At 39.6% G+C, this 15,058-nt stretch overlaps 2 protein-coding genes across 2 annotated transcripts; both read right to left on the reverse strand.

Annotated features, from left to right (window-relative positions):
* Nucleotides 1-6,467: 6,467 nt before the first annotated feature.
* Nucleotides 6,468-7,283, reverse strand: LOC110845249. The gene is made up of 3 exons (XM_022091633.2): nt 7,174-7,283; nt 6,889-7,077; nt 6,468-6,814 (listed from the first exon to the last, which is right to left on the reverse strand). Exons 1-3 carry the CDS (start codon nt 7,195-7,197, stop codon nt 6,578-6,580), a joined length of 450 nt encoding a protein of 149 aa, XP_021947325.1. The 5' UTR covers nt 7,198-7,283; the 3' UTR covers nt 6,468-6,577.
* A 1,512-nt stretch (nt 7,284-8,795) lies between these two features.
* On the reverse strand, nt 8,796-10,570 carry LOC110845176. The gene is made up of 6 exons (XM_022091541.2): nt 10,273-10,570; nt 10,007-10,207; nt 9,748-9,927; nt 9,509-9,624; nt 9,367-9,430; nt 8,796-9,296 (listed from the first exon to the last, which is right to left on the reverse strand). Exons 1-6 carry the CDS (start codon nt 10,337-10,339, stop codon nt 9,175-9,177), a joined length of 750 nt encoding a protein of 249 aa, XP_021947233.1. The 5' UTR covers nt 10,340-10,570; the 3' UTR covers nt 8,796-9,174.
* Nucleotides 10,571-15,058: the final 4,488 nt, after the last annotated feature.

The following is a 15,058-nucleotide window of genomic DNA, read 5'->3' on the forward strand; positions in this document are numbered from 1 at the left end:
CTCTCTATTTCGTGCATATGTACATGCAGGTAATTAAGCCAGCCATCACATTACGAGGCACTCTCATTTGCTGAGAGCTGCGTTCTCAATTAATCTGAATGTGTGTGATTCACCAACTCCAACCGCAGAACAAGTCTAAAAACTACATAAACTCGTGTTATAGCCGTTGCAGAATCAGAACCCCTATTACTCGAAAGCCACTTGAGTCTTGTCGGAGGTTGGAGGGCCAGATTGCTGTACTCTCGTCTCCGCTCCCCCTTCTTTTAACATCATCGGGTAATAATGGGTTGTTCTTGTTCTCCTCTCTGATTAAAAGGGTGAAGCAGAAGGAGGACGACGACGACGATGAGATGATGATGATGACGACAACGATGTGATGAAAGGGTTGCATTTTGATTGCGATAAAGTGAGTGCAGGGAAGATGAAAAGAGTTCTATTTATAAAATATTAAAAATATGTATCAAATTGGCGAATTTGCGTAATGAGTGTGGAGTGGGAATGAGACTTGTGACTAGACTTACTTGGGGTGAAAATTAAGGAAATGAAATTATGGGAAATTTATTATTAGAGAAATATTTATGGGAAGATTGTGTGCCGTTTTTGCTTTTATTTTAGTTTTTATTTATTAATTCATGAACGTAGATACTTCTGCCACATCCTAATTTTCTTCCCTAAACCAATGTAGAAAGCGATATTATTCAGAACTACCAAAAACCAGAATTATTATTCTCGAATTTCAGAAGACCAACATTTTTTCATAAAATTTTTGACAAAGTTATCACGCGAGAAATTTGTGAAAATTGTGTGCCGTTTAGTGTTCTATTTAATTTTTCTTTTATTAATTTATAGACTTAGGTCAATCATCCATTTGCAAAATAAATATGTCACACCCTACGCACTAAAAACTATTTATAAACTAATCCAAAACCAAAATTATTATTATCCCCGAATTTCAGAAAATCAACATTTTTGTAATTTTTCATTTTTCATAAAATTTTGGCAAACTTATCATGAGAGAAATAGATATGTGACGATTTGGGGCCGGTTATTGTTTTATTTTATTTTTCATGTACGAATTCATGTACGTAGATAACTTGACTTCATAAATCTGCACAACATATATTTCATACATACATACGCACTACAAACTATTTATAAAGCAAGTTCCTTCCCCAAAAACCAGTGTAGAAAGCCATACATACTACCAAAAACCAGAATTATTATTACTCTCCCAGAATTTCCAACATTTTGTCCTTCATTTCATTTCACATGATATCAAAATTCCTCCCGGCTGGTTGGTAGTCTGGTTTTGGTGAGATTGCTGGAAGGGTGACCGTGGCCCCAGAATTCAAATTCTTGCAACAATAGAGAAAAGGAAAGGGGGACATTTCTGGAGCAGACAGGGGGATTCCGACAACAAAGGAGCCAGCCACAAGCCTGCCAAGGTGCTTTCTTTCTCTCTCTCTTTACTCATCAAGCTTCACAATTTGTGGAGAAATACAACTTTGGCGAAAGAAGGAATGGCTTAATCAGAACATATCTTTGTTTTGCAAGGGGGTCATAATTTGCATAAAATCTGGTCATTCCAAGTAAAATTAAGGGGCAAATTTTTAAATCTTGCGTACAGTATGTAACAAAATTGTAGGTGCAATTATTTACATAATTTTTATTTCGATATGATCCCATAATTTTCAGAATTTTCAGAACTTCGTGTGCAAATGCCAAAATTATGTCTGGACAATTTCCGCCTCGTCAATTTTTAATGTCACAGACAGGTCAAAGGTCAGATTTTTTTAAAAGATTCAAAATGAATGAATTCAAAAGTTTTGAAAATTTTGATAATTCTGGATCATATCGAAATAAAAAATATGTCGTTGCATCTACAATTTAGTTACATATTGTATGAATATACATCGCTCTAATCCAAAGTTTTTAAAATAAACCTTATCCAAAATTTCCTTTCCGAAATTTTCTGCCAAATTCCCATATTCCACTTTGTCTCTGCTTTTCTTCTCCCAAACCACCACCACCACCACCACTATCGCGACTCTCTCTTGGTGAAAGCAGGAGCACAGTGAAAGGAAATGCAATTCTGACCCGAAGTCGACTGCTCCGTATTTCTCATAGTGGATGCAGCACTGGGTCCCGTTTTCTCTCCATCCATTGTCATCTCTCCCCAATAAAAGTCTCTCCCTTTTCCGTTCGTCGTCATCAAAATGCACGAATTTGGCTGCACTTACCACCTCTTCCTCCTCTCATACACAAGAAGAAATCAGCCAGCAGACAGATTCCCCCATTTCATAATAATAAATAAGAGAAGAGAAAATACTGAAAATTCGACAAGTTGCTATCTATCTAGTCTTGCCGATTAGTGAAAATTAGAAATTTCAGACTGTACCGTAAAACTTTCTACATTTCCTTAAAGAAAAAAACTGCCTCATAAAAAAATCTGTCTAACTCGTACATATGCCAAAAATCTTCAATTAATTAATCTAAAAAAAATTGTAAAATTCTCCTCACATTTTCATCTCAGCTCTCATTTCAACCTGGTGCAGATTAGTGAAAATTAGACATTTCAGACTTATCTATAAAACTTTCTACATTTCCTTAAAAAAACTGGCTCATAAAAAATCTGTCAAACTCGTACATATGCCAAAAATCCTCAATTAATACTCTCCAAAAACTAAAATTCTCATCTCAGCTCTCATTTCACCCTCGTCATCTCAACTTCTTCTTCTGCATTTCACCATTCTGCATAATATAATATTACGTATTCCCATCGACGATAAGCTTGTTGATATTTTTTCCTCGAGATGCAGCCGGAGGTATAAAATCTCTTCCAGCCGTACGAAGGAGAAAAAGGTCTCTTCTCTTCTATTCTACACAAAAGATTGTAGAATTCAATGCCTCGCTGGCTGGTTGGCAGTCGAGAGTGAAGAAACTGGAGCGAGCATTATTATGCAACTTTCTTTATTCTCTGCTCATCCTCATCTTCTTAAACTTGGCATAATGTGGACCCACGGACCCATAAAATTGCTCCTCAGTCCTCTCCTGCTCTTTCAACATGGTCAGAAGTACAAGAAGACAGTCAAAAATGTTACACACACTTTTAGACGCAACCAAAGATCCACCTCTTGTGAGGCAAAACATCAGCACGATACGTATTTTCAGTTGATCTTCACGGATACAAAAGATGCATAAAAAGGTTAAGAGTTGCAGCAATAAAGGGATCAATACTACATATAAATTGCTTAACAGAAACTTGCAAAAAACGGTGGGGCATCTTGCAACGAAAATTTACATACTTATCAAAATTGCTTAATAAAAACTCGCAAAAAATACCACGTGGGGCATGTTGCAACTTACTTATCAAAATTCATCCCATGTTCTCCCCGTTTAGATAGCGATCCAGTTTTTATTACGGTTGAGGAGAGTTTTCATTTTTTTCGTTTTTCTTGCCGTCATCTTATCCTCCCCTTTCACACCCACCCTCTCTCGGTTTTTATTATTTATTTTATTTCATTTCATTTCATTCGCAGAAACACAAGTATGAGTGAATCTGTCATGGGCAGTAGAGCAAATAAAGGAATATAAAATCCAGTCCGATTCTCCGAGACTTCCTTGTTTGCAGAGACTTTTACTTTATCGGGTTGAATATTTTGGTCGTGTGGTGTGGTGTGGTGTGGCGTGTAGTTGATATTTTTATGGATTACCACATGAATGAATATTTATTTAGAGAGAGAGAGAAGGAGAAGAAACAGTGGCCGCGGAAGCTGTGGGGACATTAACATTGTAGGATGGGGGAGGGCGGGGTTTATATAAGGTGGGGAGACGATGCGGACATGAACAACTGTGGGGACATTGTCCCCTCAACCTTCCGCGGCCAATGAGCATCATCATCTATTCCATTCCAACAGTGACGTTCCAGCTAAAAAACAGAGCTCTGATTTTCGAGGGGGGAACAAAACGAACGATGCGATGATGTTGGACGTGAAATGGAATAGAAATTATTGATGTCACAAATTGATATGGCACGTCAAGTCAGAATGCCAAGCCAGAGACCAGACCACTACGTATGCATACCCACCCACCCACCAACCAACCCCCACCATCAAAATCAAAATCATCATCTACCCTTCCATCTCCCACCACCATGGCCACACTCTCGATAAGTTGATGCGTTATTATTAACTTCACTTTACACTTTTGAATTTTGAAGGCGACCAGAATACGGAAAACGTATAAATTTATCCCCTTCTTCTACACGAAATCAGAGGCATCAACATCTTCCTCTCTTTATACTTATTGCGCAATCGGGATGAAATTCTGGAGGGGAGTATCTCCTCTCTCTGAGAGAGAGAGGGATAGTAAAATTCCTCCATTTTTTCTGGGTGGTGGGTGTTCCTCTCTGGGTGAAAGTGAAGAATTTATTAATTTTGGAAATTCTTCAGAAACTTTCCAACGGAGTGGAGGAGGAGAAGAAGAGGAGGGAAGGAAGTTGGTGGTGGGTGAAAGTTAGGGAAGAAAAAACTACTCGAGATTTATGACGAGCTCTAACGAAAGACTAAAGAGAGAGGATTTACATTTTGATTTTTTATGACAAATATCCACTAAAAAGAAACCTGTTATACGAGTCAATTGGTTAGAGGGATTTGTTTTATAGGTACAAATTCTGACTGAATATTTCTTTTTTTAGGGGGGAGGTAGATTCCTTCTGATTTAACAATTCTACCATGATCATCGCCATATTAACTCCGAAATCCAGTCAGTCATCCATCCGGTCAATAATATTCCACTTTTACTTACTCCGGAAGTAATTGCGAGTTAAGCTGTTCCCAAATTCCATATACGCACCGATTCAATTGTATTATTCTTACATTATTGCAATACCAATGCAATATTGCTGTCCATGTTTCGCCCAAGGTGTCGTGGTCGTGATTGGAGTAGAGAAAGCCGTCCATTAATAACATGACGGAATATCATGTCCCCACCCCTCCAGAGAACGTGTGGCAATAAGAAGATTGCGCCCGGGTGACGACTCAATCACGGGGATTAAGTGTGAGAGTCGGTGATAATCAAACAATTTCCAGGGATTAGAAATCGTTGACTAGTCAAGTACAATGAACACCTTCTCTCTCTCGCAATAATGCCCGGCTTATTTACACTCTTCCGCATTTTTTCATCAATTTCACCCCGGAATTTAATATAAGTAATATTATATTCTTGGAAATCCGAATTCTTCTCTGATTTTTTTTCCTGGATGAAAAAGTGTGTTGGCACGTAACGTACGAGTAATAAATTACTGGGAGAACTCAACCTTATGTGTTTTACTACCAGGCAGCTTTTTAGGTGATGATACAGTTGAGAGATTTTTCTCCAATTCTTATATTTCTCCACACATTTATCAAGTGAAGGAAGTTGTTTGGGCTGATGGAGGACATTAGGCTTGACATTAGCTTGGGCAAAATGCGAACTGCGTTACTCTTATAATTCACCCAAAACGACCCTGTTAAGCCTCCCGACTACTTAGTTTTTGCGGGTATCGTCGTACTTGTCATGGGTTGTGGAGACGGTTTTTAAATATGGACGTGGTGGTAAAAGACCGAGAAAAAAACTGGATATATTATGTATTTTTCCTCCCAAATTATTTACATACGTTATGCAATATTCAAATTGACTGGGGTGGGTTGTAATTGTTGCGAGATTGCAAATTAGTGGCGAAAAAAGAAATGAATCTTTTAAACCAACTTCTTCTCCGCAGCGATAAATCAGTCAAAGAAACTTTTCATGGAGTGGAATGGAATAACAAAAGTTGACTTATCACCACTACTGAAACCACCATTATTACAACGGCAGACTGAACAAGCCCACTTATCTGATGTAGATAAGTGCATGTTCCATTTGTTTTGTGTAGAAATATAGATACATACATATTCAGTGAGGCAAACATAGAATAAAATCCGGGTAGTTGAGGGTGGCATCATACGTAATAATCTTATGTACCGAACCGATTTTCGGATTATTTACTCTCATCCTCCCATGAAAATGCAAATGCAAATAGTGTAGATGGATCATTGTTGGGGCCAGTAAAAGCCGAACTTTTCTTCTAATGGGATGCAATGGAGAACGGAAGTTGGGCAATTTTGTCTCAATAAAGTGATACACATATTTCTTACTTCCTTGTCAAATGCACATAATGATTTTCTTTCGAGGGACGATTTATTTATCCCATTTTATTTATTTTTCGGGAAAGGAATGTAAATTTTTTGGGGAGAATTTTGTTTTGTCAGGGATCACGAAAATAAATATATGGTGAAAGCAGTAGAGAGAAAGAAATGTGGAAAATAGGGGAAATTCGTGCTAGCTGGCAAAATCCGGGGATTTCTACCAAGTAAAGTGTATGCCATCTACGCACTCTGAGGAGAAACTGAACCTTTGTTGCTTGTTAAAAATGGAATAATCGCTTTATTTACAGTGTCATTTTGAGTCAGTTACATTATTTTTACTTCCGGATACAATCAATTTGCCTGGATTTTCTGATTACTACATGATTTACCAATTCCTTTACCAGGTGCCTTTACCCCCAGAACATTGCCAAAAGAAAGTTTGTCTTGCATCTCATGGCAGATGAGGAAAACACGTTTTTCAGCATATTTGTGCAAAAGTGGAAGACGATGAGTGCTATCTGATTCAGGTTTTCCTCTGAAAATTTCGTAGCTTTGTTGTTCGATGCGAAATTGTTGGTTGCAGCAGTCAAGATTTGGAGAACGGCAAACGCGCTTATCATCAGGGAACAATCCGTGAGCAGACTTGTCTAAAACAATTATTTGAGTATCATTTTCCCTTGTAGTAAATATGAACGAAAATTAATTTATGTATTTCATTTACCTGAATTTCCATCCAAAGCGGAAATGGATTCTGATAATAGTACCTCATGAACATGATAAAGGCCCATTCAACGATGTAGTAGGCCAACATTACAAATTTGACGATCTCTGTGTACTCTTCTTTCATCCCGATGAAGTCAACTGCTGTGAGGAGGATAGCCATAATTATGATTTCCTTGACCTCGTGTTTCTACGAATTAAATAAAAAAATGTGCCATCATTTTTCATCATGCAATCATCATTTTTCTAGTGGATGGAAAGATTTCCAATGAAAAATTGAACTTACGAAGCTGTCATATGGAAGCGCCATGATAAAATCGTAAAAGAGTGACACCACGACACGTTGAGAAGAAAAGTATTATTGTTTTGAACTACCAATAAGGACCTTAGCGTTTCTTACGCATAAATTTCATAAATGTCAAATTATCGTGTTTGATTAGTAATTTTGTTACGTTGAGTCACTATGGCGTCGCGTCGCGTAATTTTGTAAATTTGCCTCCATTTTCAGCAATTTTATGCATGCCTTTGACTCAAAAATGTTACAGACGTATGTATATGGTACTAAATGTTACTGTACATTACTATAAATATATGTACATATGCTACTCATACTCACAATTTGCCATTAATTTGGTACAAATTACCAAGATTGGCTTTATTCCATTTACTTATGTCTCCTGACAAAGTTAAGTGTTGTCCTAAGCATGATAGATAATTAAATCAAGTCACATTACGCATTACGCACACCACGGAACGAGGGTTACATGCACTCAGATTGGAAAGGGGCATAATACATAATAGAATATGGAAAAGGGTACGGTGAGTGTGTTCAATCAAATTGCATTAAATTTGGTTCGACACTAAAGTGATCGAAACGAAGCGACAAAGAACATATGCAGCCCTTCTCGTTTAATGAAGTGAAATGAAAACATGACCCTTTTTCGAGTAAAAATTAGTAAATGATTTAGAAATTTTAAAGCAATAACGCAAGAACACCTCCAAAAAGTGTCTAAAATCTGTGTCTAAAATCTGAAAATTAAATCTGAAAATTTGAAAATAAATCTGAATAGGTACCTATAAATAAATAAATCTGAAAATAAATTTGTATCTAAATTCTGAAAATACAGTTTGCATAAACACATAACTTATTTGACAATGCAATTTTCATACTGCAAATTCAACGCATTATATATCGTCTCATTTAAATAAAGTTAAAACATTTTCCTCATTGCAAATTCCATCCTTATTTTTTAAATTAGCTTTATCTCTCAAGTTTAGTTTTCAACCAGCCAGCTCCGGAGAAAGTGAGACTTTGTGTATCTGACAGGGACGATAGAACCCCATGCGGAGCGACTCTCCTCAGTCCCCCACAACGCGAAGCCAAGTGTCCAACACACAATCCAGCCTATTATTCTCTCCCCGAAGTCCCACCACTACCCGGGCATTAAAAATATTACGGTTTCCTTTTCTCTCTCTCTGCATCTACGGATGAGTTATGGGCGATGAATTAAAGTAGCTCCTCATTAGCGACCGAGTGTCCATTTGTCTCCACGTCAGCCGCACTCGAGGGCAAGAAATATGGACCAGAGCTTTGTCTTTCTGGTCAACCAAATGCCCGCCTCCGGGGTCTGGTTAAGAAAGGGTTTAATTGTGGGGAAAAGTGGGTGGTTGGTTGGTTGGTCCGGGTGGAAAATGGACAATTTAATTTATTACGCACTGGGCAGCACAAGAGATGTGACTTTCTCTGCCAAGAAATAAGTAAAGAGCGAGTGGAAGACAATGCAGGGAGGATAAATTACTCGAATTTAGGACTGATTTAAGACAAGGGGACGAGTTGTGGGTAAAAAAAGATTAGTGTTAGATTTTGCATAGGCACGACATGTATGTAAATTATCTATGTGATGTATGTACGTTGCAAAAGGGGGATTTATTTTCTGGTGAATAATAAGTTGTTTGAAATTAAAAGATTACATGAGGAGAAAGCTCCTCAAGTTTAAGAAAATCGTAACTTTCTCCTGTGACGCCGGACACGTCTTTCGTTCTTGTCCTTGTGTTCTTGGGACGTCGACTTTAGACCATTGAAAACCGGACTTCTTTTGCTTTTGTTATTGGAAAAACCAAAAAATTTATATTTATTTTGAAGCGGTTCAGTTCGTTGGTCTTTTACATGTGTATTGATCGTTTAGACATTATTATTAGTCTGAGGATGAGCTGTGTAATTGCATCCACTTTAAAAGTTCCAACAATTTTAACAGATTTTATTAAATCTCAATATTTTTTATCCACACTACTGTTCTGCCATTTGTGTAATTTCATTCCCAAGAGCATACGAAATTTCGTACAATTCTAACTGTATGAATTCGTCCAATCCTATGATGCCGTCTTCGTCATAGTCGCGATTATGGAATTCTTGATAAAACATAATTTCTCTTAATTACAACAACAAATCCATTAATTTCTATAAGAATTATGACATTACCTTGACTTGTTTGGGTCCAGATGTCCAACATCGGAATGTCGCTTTCGGAAGAAAGCATTAATACCTGCGCAATAATTATTTAGTTTGATAAGTACGTTATCTATTTTATTTTTAATTTAACGAGAATTGCAATTGCTTATACCTGGGCCCACTCGTACTTTGTAATTCCATGATTTCCGTCCAGATCGTAAAGCTGGAAGATTATTCGAATCGCTTCTTCCGGAGAAATCGCGGCCGGGCCGAACTGATGGGTGAACTCTGAATACCAAATTTTGAAAAAAATATTATTGTTCATAAGAATGTTAGAAAATTTTAGAAAAATTTTAGAAAAATTTTATCCACACAATTTTTACCAGATTTTTTTCTAAAAAATTCACAAACCTTCATTCGAAATATAGTAATCTTCATCGCCATCCATTATACTCAACAATCTGATAAGATGCCATCTCGCAGCGCCCGTGCTCTCTCGCAAGTATTTCTTGATAAGTTGATATATCGAAACGGGTCCTTTATTGTAGGCCGCGAAACCCGCGCTCATCAGGTGATGGCCAAGCTCGGCCACTAAAAACGTAAAAAAAATTTTTTAATTAGGAGAAATCTTTTCGGAAATTTTGAACGAAAAATTTAATATTTTAGCCACCGTCAAAGTCGTCGTCATCGTCTCCGTCTGTATTATTTGTTGGGGGTCTAACAGTGGCCACTGGTGGCTTATCCGTTACAGGAGGTCGAACAGTGGCAATGGGTTCCTCATCTAGATCTAGCGGCATGATGTAGTAGTTGTCGTCGTCAGGTCCATAATCGGCATAATCGGCGTAATCGGCATAATAACTCGGAGGTCCTCCTAAAATGAGAGAGATTTTCGGAAATAAAATTAGATTTCGAAAAATTACTTGGTAAAAATAATACCAAATTGTCCTACAGCGAGATGTGTAATGATCAAGAGGAGAAAGATGGGCAAATGTAGGCACTCCATCTTAATTAAGATTATGGGGAAGAAAATGCAGATAAATTAAATGCCCAATTAGTTAGTGGCTAATTATTGCTTAATATGCGGACATGTCACCATATTGCAGTAATGATTATTCATGTCATGTATCCGTTCGGCCAATTTGAATGTTTTGGTTTATGCATAAGGAGTTTACAAACAAAGTTTTGACTTCCGGGAATTTACTGACTTTTGTTGACTTTTGTAAACACTTGTACATATAACAGACTATTTGTATAAAAATAAATCCGTAGATTTAATAATGTGATATAATTTCGGCGAAAATTATTCATCATAAAATGCATTTATCTCTCTTGACCCCACTTTCACTCTTGCATTTCCTCGGTGGCCTTACAGCAGTAAAGATGAGACCAAACTTTGGTAAGATCAGGGTGAGATTTTCTATGTATTTAAAAAACAAATTATAGTTTTATTTAGCCCGAGTCAGGTTGTTATCAATAACAACTTTTTTATTTTTCCATACATTTTCCTCATCTTCGAACTTGATTCATAATTTTGCATATTCGACGTGTACAAAATTTTATATAAGTCGATTGAGTTTTTATTCTATAACTTGTATACTTGTAAGTTGTATTGGACGCGCATAATCGACAGACAGACAGACAGACAAACAACCATGACGGGTACATAAGCCCTGACTCGGGCTAAAATTTGCAAAATTGTCTCATCTTTATCAATTTTATTTTTAACTATTCAGCTCCAAGTCACCCGTACCACACCCCTTCCGAGATCTACACCTCCCCCTGCACCATCCCCGAACAGTTTCGGTCATGTTGGGTGAAAACCGTGAGGCCAGGAGAGTCCTGGACCGGTGTCAAGATAAACCCTCCTGCGCCCGTCGATAAGTTCGTCCTCCTTCACCCCACACCGAGAGGAACGTTTCAACATGCTCATCGCGTCTGTGAAGCGTGTGACCTCGAAGTGGCCGAGGTTTGGGATGAGGACGACTTGGAACAATTTCTGGGCGTGATGGGAGGTTGGATTAATATGCATAATTTGGAATTTTAAAATTAATAGAAATTATAGAAAAAAATTCAAGAATTTTCAGAAAATGATACAAGTTCATACTGGATTGGTGCATTTTTGAATAAAAATCAGCAAAATGACAAATTCCGCTGGACTTATCAAGACGGGAAAACGTTCGTCGGTTTCAAAAAGGCGATTAATGAGAGTAATCATGACCTAAATGTGAGACTTGTACAGTGAGTAGTGCTTATCTTAAGATAAGAAGTGAAAGTGTCTAATTTGCATATTTATTTCTTTATGCGTCTTAGACCACTGAAAGGAATTGCTTAACCCTCTCAAAGAAGGGAGACTATTCAAATTGGACCGTGACCCCGTGCAGCACCGTAAATTCGATCATTTGCCAATACAAGAGAAAGTACGACTGCTACCAGAACATGGCCCCTTATTCGCTAACTTTCATGAAAAATGGGCATTATTTCAGCACCAAAGGGGTAAAAATATTATCTAATTTTAGCCCGAGTCAGGGCTTATGTACAAGTCATGGTTGTCTGTCTGTCTATCAATTACGCCCGTAAAATTTATCCAATCGACTTAAAATTTTGCACACAATTGTCTGTGTGCAAAATTCCACAAAAATCGGACCAAGTAAAAAATCTGACCACATGGGTGAAGACCCGCACTTCTGAATGGGAAAATAACTTCTCCATCCCGCTACCACATCCACCACGCCAGTTCTCGCAACGGAGCCCCCAAATTGATTCAACTGTCAAGAAAGTGGAGGCCAAACTCGCAGATGGCGACATTCGAGGAGCAATTCGTCTTGCCTGCTCTGATGACACCATAGCCCCAAACGACGATGACACTCTAAGCGTCCTCCGTGCGAAACACCCGGTACACCCAGAGCCCACAAACTATCCACAACCACTAGCGGATGACTCCGTGATTGAAGCAGTACACGTTCCTGAAGTAGCTAAGGCCGTATCCACTTTCCCCCCAGGTTCGGCAGGAGGACTCGATGGTTTGAGACCCCAAATTCTAAAGGACCTACTCAGCTGCAATCAGGGGGAGACAGGAGAACACCTCGCCCAAGCAATCGCAGATTTCCTCAACCATGTGATTGCTGGAAAAGTCCCTGCAAAGCTGTGCCCAATATTATACGGAGCATCTCTCACGGCGCTGAGGAAGAAGACTGGGGGTATCAGACCCATCGCGGTGGGAAATACGTGGCGCCGACTCGCCGCCAAGGTCATCCTCGCTAAGATTACCCCCCAACTTATCGACCACTTTTCACCTCATCAGTTAGGCGTTGGAATAAAAGGTGGCGCTGAGACCGGTGCCCATGCCGCCCGTGTATACTACAACTACCCTCACCACACCCCCAAAGCATTCCTTAAAATTGATTTTAGGAACGCATTTAATGAAGTGAGAAGAGACACTCTACTGCACACTGTTCGTGATAATTTTCCATCAATCTTCCCGTTCGTGTCCCAATGCTACGCTAACCCGTCATCACTTTTCTTCGGGACAACATCTCTCCCTTCGCTTCTGGGTTGTCATCAGGGCGACCCTTTGGGCCCTTCTCTGTTTTCTTTGGTCATCCACCCCATAATCAAGACTTTGGACACAGAGCTAAACGCATTGTATCTCGACGACGGGACTATCGCAGACACCCCGGAAACGGTACTAGCAGCCCTTGAGAAAGTTTCCAGAATGGGTGAAGAAGTGGGGCTTTATCTCAACCACAACAAGTGTGAGGTTGGAGTATTGGGGGCGGACGACGACACCATCACCCAGATTTTTCAAGAATTTCAAAATTTTGCCCCAGGAATCCAACTGATAACTAGAGAAAATGCAACATTATTAGGTTCTCCTCTTACCAACGAAGCCATGGAGGCGGTTTTGGCTGCCAAAACGGAGCAATTGGCAACTTTCTCCAAACGTCTCAAGAAAATATCTGCCCACTCAGCTTTCTTCCTCCTCCGAGCTTCTATCTCCATACCTCGTTTAATATACTTTCTCCGATGCTCACCGTCGTGGAGAAAAAGGGAGGCCCTCGCTCTCTATGACGCTACACTCAAGGACGCCCTGGAGGGGATCCTTAACTGCTCACTCTCGGAGGCTGCATGGATGCAGTCCTCTCTACCCGTGAAAGAAGGTGGCCTTGGGGTCAGACATGCTGAAGATGTAGCGATACCGTGCTTTCTTTCGTCAGTCTACAGCACCCAACCCCTAATGGAACAAATTCTTCCGGTTTACCTACATGGTTCCGATGCCGCCATTGCGGAAGGAGAGGAACGATGGACTTCTCTTGGCCCAACTAATCTTCCTCCCAACACAGTGAGAGGATTACAGACAGCATGGGAGCGCCCCATCATCGACATCACAGTGTCCCACTTAGTCGTCGCCGCAGCCACGTCTGAAGATACGGCTCGCCTATGTGCTCTTCGCGACAAATATGCAGGAATATGGTTCAACGCTCTCCCATCTCCTCATATCGGCACCCTTCTCTCGAACGAGGCATTTCGCATCGCAATTTCCCTCCGTTTAGGTTGCGATGTTTGTCAACCCCACACTTGCCCGTGTGGAGCGCAAGTCAGTTCACGAGGATATCATGGTTTATCCTGCCGACGAAGTGCTGGTCGGTGGTCTCGCCACGCAGCCGCTAACGACGTAATCGCGAGGGCGCTTCGATCAGCTGATGTTCCCTGCATCCTTGAACCACCCGGATGTTCACACCAAGACGGAAAGCATCCAGACGGGATGACTCTCGTTCCGTGGGCAAGAGGAAGATCCCTTGTGTGGGATTTTACCTGCGCTGACACCTTCGCACCTAGTTATCTCCCCGAGACAGTCCGCCACCAAGGAGCAGCAGCAACAAAGGCAGAAGATAGAAAGAAAAAATTGTACGCCTTTCTCCTGGACCGATTCATCTTTATGCCCGTTGCAATTGAGACGACAGGTACATGGGGTCAGGAGGGGTTATCCTTCATTAAAGAGATTGGACAACGGATCGCTACCGCGACTGGAGAACCACGCTCCACAACTTTTCTCCTCCAGCGACTCGGCATTACAGTTCAACGTGGAAATGTAGCTTCAATCCTGGGGACACTTCCACCAGGAAAAAAGTTTAATGAAGTTTATTATATCTAAAACTACCATGTATTTTACAGACATTGTTACTCTGTACAGAAATAAGTGTATTTTATATTCAAACTAAATTTTTATTGTCTGTGGAAACAATATCTTTTATGTAATTTATTTATTTATTTATTTTCTAAAAATACACCCGCTGGCGTCCAACTTTTGCCTAATTTGCTGCATTTTCGTCTTATTTAACCTTTTAAGCATTTACATTTTATAGTCGAAAATGGGGAATGAACTTTGACCATGAATGTCATGGAGAAAAATTTTACACCAAGTTTCCTAAACCATGGTGTTCATGTCATATTTTTTACACATCGAAAGACCAAAACCATGTTAGTCATGGTCGCAAAAATTTGCATTGCAGGACCAATACCATCAAAGTCATGGCGATTGTTTTTGCAAGAAAATACTTTGACCATGACATACATGGAAGTCGAAAATAATAATTTCCACAGCTTTTTAGCCCGAGTCAGGGCTTATGGAACCGTCATGTCCGTCCGTCCGTCCGTCCGTAAACAGGATAACTCTCTTTAAACACAAGCTACCAACTTGAAATTTTTACCATGTGCATATTGG

The sequence above is a fragment of the Folsomia candida genome, unplaced genomic scaffold (genome assembly GCF_002217175.1).
Source record: "Folsomia candida strain VU population unplaced genomic scaffold, ASM221717v1 Fcan01_Sc002, whole genome shotgun sequence".
NCBI classification, from domain to species: Eukaryota; Metazoa; Arthropoda; class Collembola; order Entomobryomorpha; family Isotomidae; genus Folsomia; species Folsomia candida.

Coding starts and splice junctions, on each gene's coding strand:
- LOC110845249 (XM_022091633.2), bottom strand. CDS start 7,197: ATGGCGCTTCCATATGACAGCTTC. Junction 7,078..7,173: donor CGCTTCCATATGACAGCTTC/GTAAGTTCAATT, acceptor TTTAATTCGTAG/AAACACGAGGTCAAGGAAAT. Junction 6,815..6,888: donor CGCTTTGGATGGAAATTCAG/GTAAATGAAATA, acceptor TAATTGTTTTAG/ACAAGTCTGCTCACGGATTG.
- LOC110845176 (XM_022091541.2), bottom strand. CDS start 10,339: ATGGAGTGCCTACATTTGCCCATCTTTCTCCTCTTGATCATTACACAT. Junction 9,625..9,747: donor TTACTATATTTCGAATGAAG/GTTTGTGAATTT, acceptor TTTGGTATTCAG/AGTTCACCCATCAGTTCGGC. Junction 9,431..9,508: donor CAAAGTACGAGTGGGCCCAG/GTATAAGCAATT, acceptor ATTATTGCGCAG/GTATTAATGCTTTCTTCCGA.